At 61.5% G+C, this 12,003-nt stretch overlaps 2 protein-coding genes across 2 annotated transcripts; one reads left to right on the plus strand and one right to left on the minus strand.

Moving 5' to 3' along the window:
• Positions 1-251: 251 nt before the first annotated feature.
• Positions 252-1,000, minus strand: HRG_03337 (uncharacterized protein; the record flags this gene model as incomplete). Its single annotated transcript, XM_044861808.1, has 3 exons — positions 252-484; positions 591-799; positions 876-1,000. The coding sequence occupies 3 exons, from the start codon at positions 998-1,000 to the stop codon at positions 252-254; spliced, it is 567 nt and encodes a 188-aa protein (XP_044722834.1).
• Positions 1,001-4,912: 3,912 nt separating this feature from the next.
• Positions 4,913-10,587, plus strand: HRG_03338 (ATP-dependent DNA helicase PIF1; the record flags this gene model as incomplete). Its single annotated transcript, XM_044861809.1, has 13 exons — positions 4,913-5,050; positions 5,108-5,209; positions 5,264-5,419; positions 5,505-6,361; positions 6,486-6,660; positions 6,732-6,944; positions 7,008-7,169; positions 7,222-7,520; positions 7,586-7,929; positions 7,991-8,069; positions 8,140-9,229; positions 9,281-9,325; positions 9,445-10,587. The coding sequence occupies 13 exons, from the start codon at positions 4,913-4,915 to the stop codon at positions 10,585-10,587; spliced, it is 4,803 nt and encodes a 1,600-aa protein (XP_044722835.1).
• Positions 10,588-12,003: the final 1,416 nt, after the last annotated feature.

Consider the following 12,003-nt stretch of genomic DNA (forward strand, 5'->3'; position numbering starts at 1 on the left):
AGCCTTTCGTTCCTCAAGGCACGGTTTGCACTACAGGAGAGGCAACCCAACGGGGGTTGCGCAAAGAGCCTTGAGGAACGAAAGACTACAGGGAAAAAAACTTAAGGAAGAAAAAAAAGGGGCAGACGTGAGGATTGAGGATGGAGTAAGAACAGGGGGGACTTAAGGACGGAGTGAAAAAGAGTGATAGAACCAGGGTAGGGTTAAGGAGTAGGTTAACTTAAAGTATAAGATTTAACTGTCTTACTCGTTTAGGAAGGGGTGGCCAAAGACAAAGAGGCAGCGCGCATGTCCTGAAAGGCCGCGGAAGGGGAGGACGCCTGCTGCCTCTGTGGTGTAGAGAGAAGTGGTGTCATTGGGGTGACGGCGGCGGCGGCCTTGTCGATAAATGTCCAAGAATCCGGGACGACAATAAAGACGTTGTCCCGGTCGGAGCCTGGGGGATAGAGCATAACGTCATGACGGAGCAGGCCGGCGACCTTGGCTGTGCAAGTAAAGGGACGTTGGGTTGGAATTGAGAGTCCGCCTCTCGGCCATCTTCTTACACAAGGTGGCCCAGGGGTTAGCGCGAATAGGAAGATGACGAAGACCTGGAAGGGTGGAAGCCCTGAAGGGGAGTTTATTGGGCATCCCAGGAGCGACGTAGGTAGAAAGGCGGACAAAGCCGCAACAGTTAAGCTGGGCGGCGTCTAGACCCGGCAGGAGGTCCCGCCGGAGCAAGGAGTGGCCGGTGCCGACGATAAGGCCGGTAAAGGAAACAATAGGCGGGACGCAGGGGAAGTCGTCCATAGCCAAGAGCCTGGAAGAACGCTTCAGGCCCACCTTAGCTATGTATCTTTTCGTTGGCACTTGCGAGGGAACAGGGCACGGCTTACGGCTGGTAGCCTTGGTCGCGGACGACAAGGGCGGGCATCGTATAGAGAAGGGTGCCGCCCGTGTCGGACTCCAGGCCGTCGCGCTGCTCAATCTCCACGCAAGGGCGTAGGGTGGACGCGGCCATTCATGAAAACCACTCTTCCGTCCATTTTGAGGCATCAATAGGCTGGCCGTAAATCGAGAGATTGAGACTAAAGAAGACGGATGTCGGGGAATCGTCGGCCTCCGATCGGAGGGCGCATATCCCATCGCGAGCAGCCAGGCGGGCGGAGGCAGCAAGACGCGGGCCATGGCCTCGGCGTTAAGACCCTTGATGCGGTGCTCGTCCTGGTGGGCAAATCTAACGGGGCAATCCGGCTGGACGAAAACACCATGGACATCTCGCCGCCAGCGCCCTCTGGCTATCGAGCGGCTTTCGAAGGTGTGGTGCGGGCACATCGATGGGAGGTAGAGAGGAAGACATGGTGCAGCAACGCAGGTCGATAGGCCAGTCGCGCGCACGAAAATGACCAGTGCTCAGTGTCAAGAAAGAAAGGAGTAGGGAAGAAGTCGAGCGTGAAAGCACTTGGGATAGATCAATGGTGACATAGATTCGCCGGGAAGGGCGAGGAGCCTTGCCGCTGTAAGTAAACGGACGTTGAAGAGATGCGTAGTGGTGTCGTGTAGCTGGGTTCCGATCAGGCACCAAGGGCGGCGCGGACTAAAGTGTCCGGCAGGGCTGGCGGCATAGGAGGCCGAAAGCTAGGGCTGTCGGCAGATAAGCCTGCCGATAGGTCCAGAGGAAGCCCAGCAGGCCTGGGAGAGCAGAGGCCTGATGCAAAAGGAGGACATCAATAAGGAAGGACATAAACAGGGGGCGTTTTAGAAGGCTGAAGATAAGGGGCGGGGATGAAGCAGGCAAGATCAGCACAGGGAACCTTGTCATACCTTTCCACGCCCTGTTGTACACCAATTAGTTTGCCCTCCTCGTGGGGTAGAGACCGACCTAATATATAACACGTACAAAGCGCACGGGGAGGTGTTGCAGGAAGGTCGTGGTTACACTTGATAGGAAGGTCGGGAAAGAGGGGACCGGAAGCAACCGTTATAGGTGAGGGCGAGCTGAAGGGGGCCATTCCTACTTTCGGTGCAGCAGGAATACTAAGAGATACCGAGGAAAAAGAAAGATTAGCACAATGTTCCTTTGGCCGCCTATTTGCAACGGCCAAATAGAAAGATGCGGAGGAGAACCGAGGAGGGAGGAGAAGACCTCGCCAGGCAGATTTTTATGGTGTCAGCTCCTGCGCATGGGCTAGTCGAGGCCGTCCGCCGGGAAAGACGCGTGGCGGCGGAGTTAGGAACCGCGGGGGGGGAGAAGGGGAGGGGGGGTCTGTCCCGGACAAGCACTGCCGCGTTGTCCCCGAGTTATAAAGACTATAAGGTTGCTGGAGACAGACCGCTGGTAGGAAGAATGGCGATACGGCGGAACGCCATCGCCGGGAAGCAAGGCAATCCCAGCGTATATCGCGAGCGAAAGCTTCCCTATCCATCGTACGGTTGCAGAGCCTAGCCGTCAAGAAAGCACCAGCATGGGGGAGAATCCTAGCCGCGAGGCTAGGTTGGTGGCAAGAGGGTGCGAAATAGCGACGGTGGCAGCGGCCGCTGCTGCGACGAGGAGCATTACGGCGGGGAGACTGAGTGCAACGGACGAAGGGCCGAAGCGGGCCTCGGACCATGAAAGCCAAGCTAATACGGTACCTAGGTTCCGGCCTATCGAAGCCAAGCAGGCAACGCTGGCTGAGGAGGCCTCACGAAGAGAACAAGCAGAGGCACTCAAAGAGAGCGTTGCCCAAGGAAGTCGGCGAGGCGGTTGGCCGCGGGAAAAGACGACGCACGTCAATGGCGCCTCCTCGAAGGGAGGGCGGGCGCGACGCTCAGAAGCGATAAACGCGCGTGATAGGTGTCCAAGCATAGAAGCAGACGCTGCCACAATAGGGTCGGTAGTTGCTGAGCCGGCTAGGCGGGGTCTTACGCCGTCCGTTGGCGCTGTGTTGGAGGGAGCGGCCGACAACCTCGTACCGCAGCGGCACACGTTGGCGAAGGAGATGAGGGCTAGGAGTGGCGAGAGAGGCGCACCAGGCATAGTTGCTCTGCAAGCACCACCCGCCCCAGGGGTCTTGGTTGGGCGAAACGAATGCCTAAGCGGCAGGGGATCTTCCGTCGCGGCCGGAGGTGGCCACGAGATCGTTCGGCCTGGGCAACTCATCGGTGGCGTACGGATGACTCTGAAGGGTCTTGTTAGGCGGACAACTGGTGCCGGGGGGGAACAGAGGGGGAGACCGACAAGCAGGATGGGATTTCGGCTGGGAGAGGCGAGCCTGCAGTCGCCCGGGCCATCCAGCCCAAAGGGATCAGGGACGTGGCCGGGCACAATCGTCCTTCTGGCGAGGCCGGGTCGTGCATCGGGGCAGCGGCCGCTGCTACGAGGAGGAATACTGCGAAGGCGAGACCGAGCGCGACGGACGAAGGACCGAAGCGGGCGTTGGGCCGCGAAAGTCAAGCGGGCCCGGCACCTGGGTTGCGGCCTATCGAGGCGAAGCAAGCGCCGATGTCCGGGGAGGTCTCAGGAGGAGAGCAAGCGGAAGCACCCGAAAGAGCGTCGCCTCAGGGAAGTCGGCGAGGCAGTCGGTCGCGAAAAAATACGGCGCGCGTTGATGGTGCCTCTGCAAAGGAGAGGCAGCGCGACGTTTAACAAGATCTCGGCCAGAGGACGTAAGCCAGCGCTTGCCGCAACAACCCATCCAGCCGAAAGGGATCAGGGGCGCGGCCGGACACATACCTCCCTCGGACGAGGGCGGATCGTGCGTCCGGGTCGTGGAGGGCGTCCAGAGGGGCACGACTAGAAAGCGAAGGGGTGGTGCGCAGACGAGGCCCAAGGGCCCCGACGGACACTCAAGCCGCCCAGGAGCACAGGATCGGCCGGCAACCAGTGTCGGGGTTTCGTCTCGAGTTGTCAGGGAGCGCCTCATTAGGCCAATCCAACCTAAAGAAATAAAATACAGAGCGGGAGATTTGCAGTCACCCGGACGCCAGGCGGGACAGGGTCGGCCGGCAATCAGGGTCGGGACCTCGCCCAGAGTAGTCGTCAGGGAGTACGTCGTTCAGCCGATCCAACCGAAAGAGATGGAAGAGGGAGCCGGAGATACACACTCATCCGGACGGTTGCCACCACGGCCATCAGGGAGGCAGCGGCGGAGAACAAGACCGGCCGAGGCGAGACGAGGCTGCGGCAAGATCTTCGCGGCCAGCGGAACAGAGAAAGAGGAACCGGCAACCCGACCGAGACGAGCCACTGACGAAACGTACTCGAGGCGGCCAATCTAGGAGGTGGGGATGGAGCAGGAGATGTGCAGTCATCCGGACGGCTGCCACCACGGCCACCACGCCAGGCAGGACGGAATCGGCCGGCAACCAGGGTCGGGATCTCGTCTCGAGTTGTCGGGGAGTCCTCGTTCGGCCAATCCAACCTAGAGAAATAGAAGATGGGACAGGAGATTTGCAGCGATGCGGACGCCAGGCGGGACCGGGTCGGCCGGCAACCAGTGTCGGGACTTGGCCCGAGTCGTCAGGGCATCCCCTCCAGCCAATCGAAGCTAGAGATGGAGGATGGAGCCGGATATTTGCAGTCATCCGGACAGTTGACACCACGGCCATCACGTCAGGCGGCGGCGGGAGAACAAGATCGGCCGAGGCGAGACGAGGCAGCGGCAATATCTGCGCAGCCCGTGGAACAGAGAAAGAGGAACCGCCTGCCCGACCGAGACCAGCCCCAGGCGAAACGTAGTCGAGGCGGCCATCGGAGGCAGAGGAGCCGTGAGTCACAGGCGGAGGATTTGGCCGGCGTCTTACGTCACCTTGGGAGGAATTCGCCGCGAAGGAGAGGCTGTCCAACGAGCAAACGTGGTGCACACCAGTGCCGCACGAGAGGAAGGTATCAACGGTGCGGAGCTTCTACCGGGCGTTCCACGACGTGGACACGCTGCCGATACGGACGTGCATGCTGTGCTACCGGAAGCGCACGAGAAAAGAGCTGAGGGAGGTGGCATGGGACCAGTGGTTGTCAAGTCCTATCCCTAAGGCTGGGTGGTCGCCATTTGCGTGCCGGAGTTGCTTCCGCGAGGGCGAGCCTGTCCCGGTTTGCGCAGAGTGTTCTCGACGCTTGGCGTGCGGTGTGCTGTCGCCAGCGGCGCAGCTTCATAGACGTCTCGGTTGTGAGCACACGTTCCCGGATGAGCTCAAGGGCCTGACGCCGGTGGAGGAGAAGCTGATCGCGCTGAACTCGTGCTACGGATTCGTAACCAGGTACAACGTCTCAGGCGGCCAGAAGCAGACGCTAAGGTATCCCAAGCACGTCAAGGGCCACATCACGGTGTTCCCAAACAACGTACAAGAGCTGGCGACGGACGTGCTGCCGCACCCTCTCTTCCAGGTAATGGACGAGATCCACGTCTCGTGGCAGGGGGCGCTAAGGCCGACACCGAGCGATCTGTCGAGTCTCCTATCGGTGAGGCGGCGAGTCGTCGAGAGAGCCCTTGTCTGGTTGAAGAGGAACAACCCCCACTACGCCGCGATCGAGATCGACGCGGCAGAGATGGAGAGCTGGGAGACCCGGCCCACGGGTGCCGCCGTTGGTGTACGAGCGCCTGGAGCGGAACGAGCCGTCGGCGTGGGAGAAGACGCGGACGGCGCACGTCGTGCCGCCCACGGAGCGGGCCATGGACGACGAGGGGGCGGTGGAGATCGAAGAAGTCCTCGCCATGCTCAACCAAGGGGAAAGCACGACGAGTCGCGAGGCCGGCGAGCCAGAGGCAAGCGAGGTGGACGAGGTGCGTGGTCAGAGCTGCGGCGAGGCCGATGATAATGCGAAGACGGTCAACGAGGTGACCTCGTCAGGGATGTTTGCGTTGGACGGACCGCCCGACGTGGCCGACGTCGACAAGCTGCGGTTCGCATGCGATTCCGTTCGCCAAGGCGCAGCCGACGACGGTACGGGCCCGAGGACGTGGGTCGAATCCTCGGCAAGGGGGCAGCCGGGGCACGTCGATGGTCCTGAACCATTCATCCATGTCCGCCGCGGGGATGAATTCGCCGACTCGTTCGAAGCTTCTTTCTTCGCAAAGACCTTTCCCACGCTATTACCATTCGGTGTCGGAGGGCCGCGGCCGGTCGAGGAAGCAAGCTCGCAGTTGGGCAGAGGCTCGGTCAACACGCGCGGCGGCGGAGGCGGGGCGCAGGACCTCCTGTCATCCCGGAACATGAGCCTTCGTACGTGGGCCGACACGGTGTTGCGACGCCACGGCGGCCGGTTCGCGACGCACCACATCTTCGCATTCCTCGTCTTCAACATGGGCGTGCGGTCGAGGAACCGCCGCGTCAGCATGCTGAGCGTGACGAGGAAGAACTTCCGCAAGGTGGAGCGCATCGTACGGTCGCTGACCGCAGACGGGTTAGCGGCAGCTAGAGCCGAGCTGGAGAGCACAGGCAAGACGACCGACGACGGCGTGAAAGAGCTTCTCAGGAGCCTCTCGCTCTATGGCTATCGTCAGCCCATGTCGAGAGCTCCGTCTCAGTATGCGGCACAAGATCCTGGCGCTCATCGTCCGCTACGGCGTGCCTGCGATCTGGTTCACGATCAACCCAAACGACATCACGAACCCGGTGAAGCTCCGACTGGCAGCGTACCGCACGCGCGACCCTGAGGCGGCCGAGGAGTTCCTGCGGAGCCTCGATATGTCGTTCAAACGGGTGAGGCTGTCCGTCTCCGACCCGATGAGCTCAGCCATGTTCTTCCACCGGAGATGACGCTGTTCTTCGAGCATTACGTAAATGCAGGGGAGTCGGTGTTCGGGCGCATCGGCCACTACTACGGTGCCGTGGAGACCAACGAACGAGGATCCCTTCACGTCCACGGGCTGCTCTGGTTACACGGAAACGCGCACCTGAGCTCCATGCTTTCCGACGCCCACGGGGAGGAGCAGGCGGCGTACCGTGAGCGAATCATCCGCTATGTCGATAGCGTCTTCTGTGAGGTAGGTAACAGCAAGGGCGTTGCTGTCATGGGCCGAGAAGACGCAGGCTGACGCGGAAGGCAGGACTTGGACCAGGAAGGCTTCTGCGCCGTGCAGGCGGAGCGTTCGGTGACGTCTGACGTCTCATCCCTGCTGGACAGTGCCGAGCAGTTCTCGGCCGGATTCGAAGAGGAAGCCAACTTCTGCGCCGGCGCGACGCAGATCCACACCCACAGCCCGACATGCGTCAAGTACTCCTGGGCAACAAGGGGCGAAGGGCGACCTCTGTCGCTTCAAGGCGCCATGGAAGCTGGTCGAGGAGACGACGCTCTCACAGGACGGCGTGCTGCGGATCCGCAGGACGCATCCCATGGTGAATCGGTGGAACAAGGCCATCGCCGTGGGGCTCCGCCACAACCACGACATCTCCTTCATAGCGACGCAGCGGAAGACCATGGCTCTCGTCTATTACGTGACGAATTACGCGACCAAGGTAGAGGACCCGACGTGGAAGCGCGTCGCCGCGGCCGCGGAACTGCTGCCCGTCGTCGCAGCAGGTGGCCAGCCGGGTGCCAGGAGGATGCCGGAAATGGCGTCGTCGGCGGCGACGACGGAACCAAGAATAATAAGACGCGGCAGTTTCTGATGAGAGTGGCGAACAGGATATTCACGGAGCGCGCCCTGTCGCAAGTCGAGGTCGTCGCCCATCTCCTGGGATACCCGAGCGAGTTCACGAGCAGCAGCGCCTGGGCGTACCTGAACGTGTCGGTGCTCTACTGGCACGTCTCCAGGCGCTGGCGACACCTTCGGCAGGAGAGCGGCACCGCGGTCGCAGACGTGTCCGTGGACGAGTCGGTCGCCGTGGAGGAAGCAGGCGAGAGGATCAGCTTCGCCGAGGCGTACCATCATCGCGGACACGTCCTACGAGGCTTGTGCCTATATGACTATGTTTCGCTCGTCAGGCTCCAACGCGTCGGCAAGGACGGGTGCTCCGGTGCCTGGGGAGGTGCCTTTCGAGAGCGGCTGGGTGGCCGGCAAAGACTGGGTGCAGGTATTGAGGCGGCCAGGAAAGCACGCCGTCGTCTGCCTTGACGGCCACCTTAGCAAGGATTTCGAGCAAGACGACGAGGAACAATGCCACCGCCGGTAAGTAGGTGCGGTGGATGGCCGGTCGAAAAGCGGTCCCAACGCGCGGTGACTAACCGTGCCGCTACAGAGCAGCCGTGCAGCATCTTGCCCTATTCGCGCCGTGGAGACCTTTCTTAGCGAAGAGCGAGGCGACATCAACGAGATATGGAGGCGCGCACGAGAGCGGCTTCCGCCAAGAACCTCGTGCCTCGTCGATAACGTTCAACTACTCCGGCGGTCCGCCGAGGACGCAAAGCGAGACGCCAAGCAATGGGCAGCGTCGTCCGGCGACGGGGATCCGGCCGGCGCACCTGGCGATTGGGGGAGGATGGGGAGGGCCGGGCGAGGCGGACCGCGAGGCGGGATCCGCGTACCAGTCCGACAACGTCGGAAACGCAACGCGACTGATCGATGTCGTTAGAAGCGCGACCGGCGCGAACCAGATCACGGCGGGGTCGCGGGAGCTTTCGGGAATGATGCAGCAGCTCTCCCGCTTCCAGCAATCAGCGCTAGCCTCGACGGCCGAGCTCCGGGCCACCGTCGTGACCGAACGGGGTGGGGGGCACATCAACATGCCCGGGCAGGTGTTCTCCGGGGCTGCAGTGCCGCCGCAGGATCAGGTCAAGGCCATCAAGTCGCAGCAGACATGCGCCTCCAGAGAGGGTGAAGATGATCCAGGGCATACAAAGCATGGCCCCGGCCCACGGTACCGATCGCGGCGCAGCGGGCGGAGCGTGCTCGCCGGCTTCGGGGAGGAAGACGTCCAGGTGACGCGAGTGGAAACCGAGGAGAGGGCAGGTAACGCGGAGGCCGGCATGGAAGTCCGCCTCGGCCCATCCACCTCCTTTCACGAGGCCGGGAAAGACTTGACAAGACGATTGACGCTAAACAAGAAGCAGGCGATTGCCTTCTCCATAATATGCCGCCACCTGGACTCGATGCGGCAAGGAGACGGAGGCGACGTCAGCCAGCTCTGTCAGTTCGTCGGCGGCGAGGGCGGCACCGGCAAGTCGCGCGTCATCGAAGCACTCGTGGGCCTCTTCGCCGCGAAGGACCTCTCGCATCGCCTGCTGATCACGGCGACGTCGGGGACCGCCGCCGCGCGGTCAACGGCATCACCATCCACTCGGCCTGCGGCTTCACCAGGACCAAGGGCCGGGCGCGAACACGGCGAGGACGTCGACGGCGTGCGGTTGCCGAGGCAGGCGGAGCGGTTCGTCAACGGCCAGTCTCGGATGGACTGGCAGGATAAGGACATGCTCGTCATCGACGAGGTGAGCATGCTCGGCGCGCGGACGCTGCACGCCGTCAACGAGCGGATCTGCCAGCTGCGGGGATCGCAGCGGGACTTCGGCGGATCCCCATCGTCCTCTTCTGCGGGGACTTCCACCAGTTCCGCCCGGTCCAGGAGAGGTCGATCCTGCTGCCGAGCGCGGCCGTCTCGTGGGACGAGGACAACTCGTTCAGGGCCGAGCAGCGCCACCAGCACGACAAGGCGCACGCGCTGTGGAGGCGGTTCACGACGGCCGTCATGCTGGACGAGCAGATGCGCGCCGCCGGCGACCCGGAGCTGCAGCGGCTGCTGAAGCGGATCCGCGGGGGCGTGCAGGACCACACGGACCTGGATCTCCTCAACTCGAGGTGCCACCGGGAAGGCAGGCGGATCCCGTGGGAGACGGGCATCACCGTGGTGACGCCGCTCAACAGGAATCGGTGGAACCTCAACATGGAGGCGAGCCTGGCGTTCCAGATCCAGCAGCGGTCGACGGTGCGCATCTTCCTCTCCGAGCACAAGTGGAAGGACGGCCTGCCGACCGAGGAAGAGGCCATCATGATGCTGAACCAGGGCGACGACAGCGCGATCCCGGTGCCGGCCGTCTTCATGTTCGTGCCGGGGATGCCGGTCGTCGTGAACCACAACACCCACCAGGGGCTGAAGCTGGTGAACGGTGCTAGCTACACGGCGGTGGAGGTCATCGTCGACAAGGCGCACCCGGGGCATCGGATCTCGGCCGACATGACGATCCACTTCGGGCCGCCGGCGGCGATAATACTGGGGTCGAAGACGACCAAGGACTTCCACTTCGTCGGGATGCCGCCCGGCACGATCCTGCTGACGCCCATGAGCGTCAGGATCCAGTGTCAACGGAAGCGACCGTGGCAGCAGAACGACGTCAGCCGAAAGGGCCTGCCGTGCGCCGCCGCTTTCGCGTGCACGGATTACAAGGTGCAGGGGGGGACGCTGGAGCGCGTGGCGCTCGAGCTGCGGGGGACGAGGACGACAAACGTCGGCGGACGCGCCGTCCCGTCGCAGTGCGACCCGTACAGCCTATACGTGCAGCTGTCACGGTGCCCGACGCTGGACGGCATCATGCTCGTGTCGAAAGTGCGAGAGAGACCTAGTGGGAAACCGGGTCCCCGGGAGATGACCGCCGCACAAGCGAGGCTGGAGGAACTGAGCGATAGAACTGTTCGGGAAGCGATGTGCAACAGGCTCGGTGAGAGCGCGGGGACAGAGACGGTGAGCAGTAGGTAACTTAACCCAGAGGGCGCGACACCAATAACTTAGCTATGCCCCACCCCGACCCTTGCAAGGACTTCATTACTAATGGGAAAAATTGGGTCGGGGCGACCGGTGGAGCAGGCGGCACAAGCGAATGGGAAGGGGTTTTCAACGGGCCAGAAGCGAAAGCGGTTTATTATTCTGGGCAATCAGAAGTCTCAGGGCACGGACAAGCGAATCAGATGCCCCAGGACATGACAAACAGAAGGCGAAAGGCCCAACCGAAGGCGAAATGACCGTAGCCAATCGACCGAGCGAATCAGAAGCGGGGATTTCGAGGGGCAAAACCGGGGGTGGGGCATAAAGTCCTTTCGTTCCTCAAGGCATTAAGAGCCCTGAACCAGCTTACCACTCACGCCGAAAGGCTTCTTCAACGCCGGCCACAAAATACAGACTCGCCAGTCTCACAAGCTATCAACCAGCTTATCAAAGGATGTCAAATGGCCATGTATAGCGCCGCCCTCCTTGCCGACGAAAACCGGCAATTTAGGTTAGAAAGCCAGCGAAGAAAAGCAGAGAAAAGAACAGCGCCGTGAATACATTAGCGACGGCGGTACTCTATCGGTTGCAGAGGGCACGTGTAAGAGGCTGGCCCGGAGTTTATTCAACAAGCAGGTGCCTAGGTGTTGTCTATCTAGAGCTAAGGAGGAAAGGAAGCTGAACTCGAGGCGTAGCCTCGAGTGCGAGCTTATATTACCCTTCACAGAATGTTCTCGCAGCTTCCGGGTCCGCGGAGCGGGGCCGGTGCTGCCACCCGAACACGACCCACCGGACCCGGTACAACCGGGTCCACCAAGCCGGGCACAGCCCGTGACAGCACGGTTAGGATAAGGCGACGGAGAGAAGAAGAAGAAGAGCGGGTTAAGCGATAGAGAGTGGAGGAAGAGGAGAGGACTAAGCGCCGGCGAGAGAAGGACGAGGAGCGGCCCAAGCTACGGCGAGAAAAGGAAGAGGAGCGGGTCAAGAAACTTAGAGCAAAGGAAGATGAGCGGGCCAAGCGACGGCGGGAAGAAGAGGAGCGGGTCCAACGACAGATAGAAGAGGAGCTAAGTGTCCCAAGACAGCGTGCACCACCGCGGTCGGTGTAGTAAATGCAGGTCTTTTGAACACATTGCCCGTACGTGTAATGGATAGTCCTAAATCGAGTCACTTGTCTCTTGGAGTAAATATGTCGTGGTATTGTGCTCAGTTTGTCTCGCCGTAAGGTGCGGGCCTTGTCGGTGGAGAATTTTTGACCGAGTAGGGGGTCTGACCGGGAAGGGGGTGGATTACGTTATCGGTCGCCGCTTATCCTCCGTGCGATAAGAACGGTTCATAATCTTGTCTTATTCTGCTTTCGCAATGCTTGACTGGCTAAGACAGGACATGGATATGTTATAAATTGCGCGA

Source organism: Hirsutella rhossiliensis (assembly GCF_020360975.1).
Source record: "Hirsutella rhossiliensis strain HR02 chromosome Unknown scaffold00003, whole genome shotgun sequence".
Taxonomy (NCBI): domain Eukaryota; kingdom Fungi; phylum Ascomycota; class Sordariomycetes; order Hypocreales; family Ophiocordycipitaceae; genus Hirsutella; species Hirsutella rhossiliensis.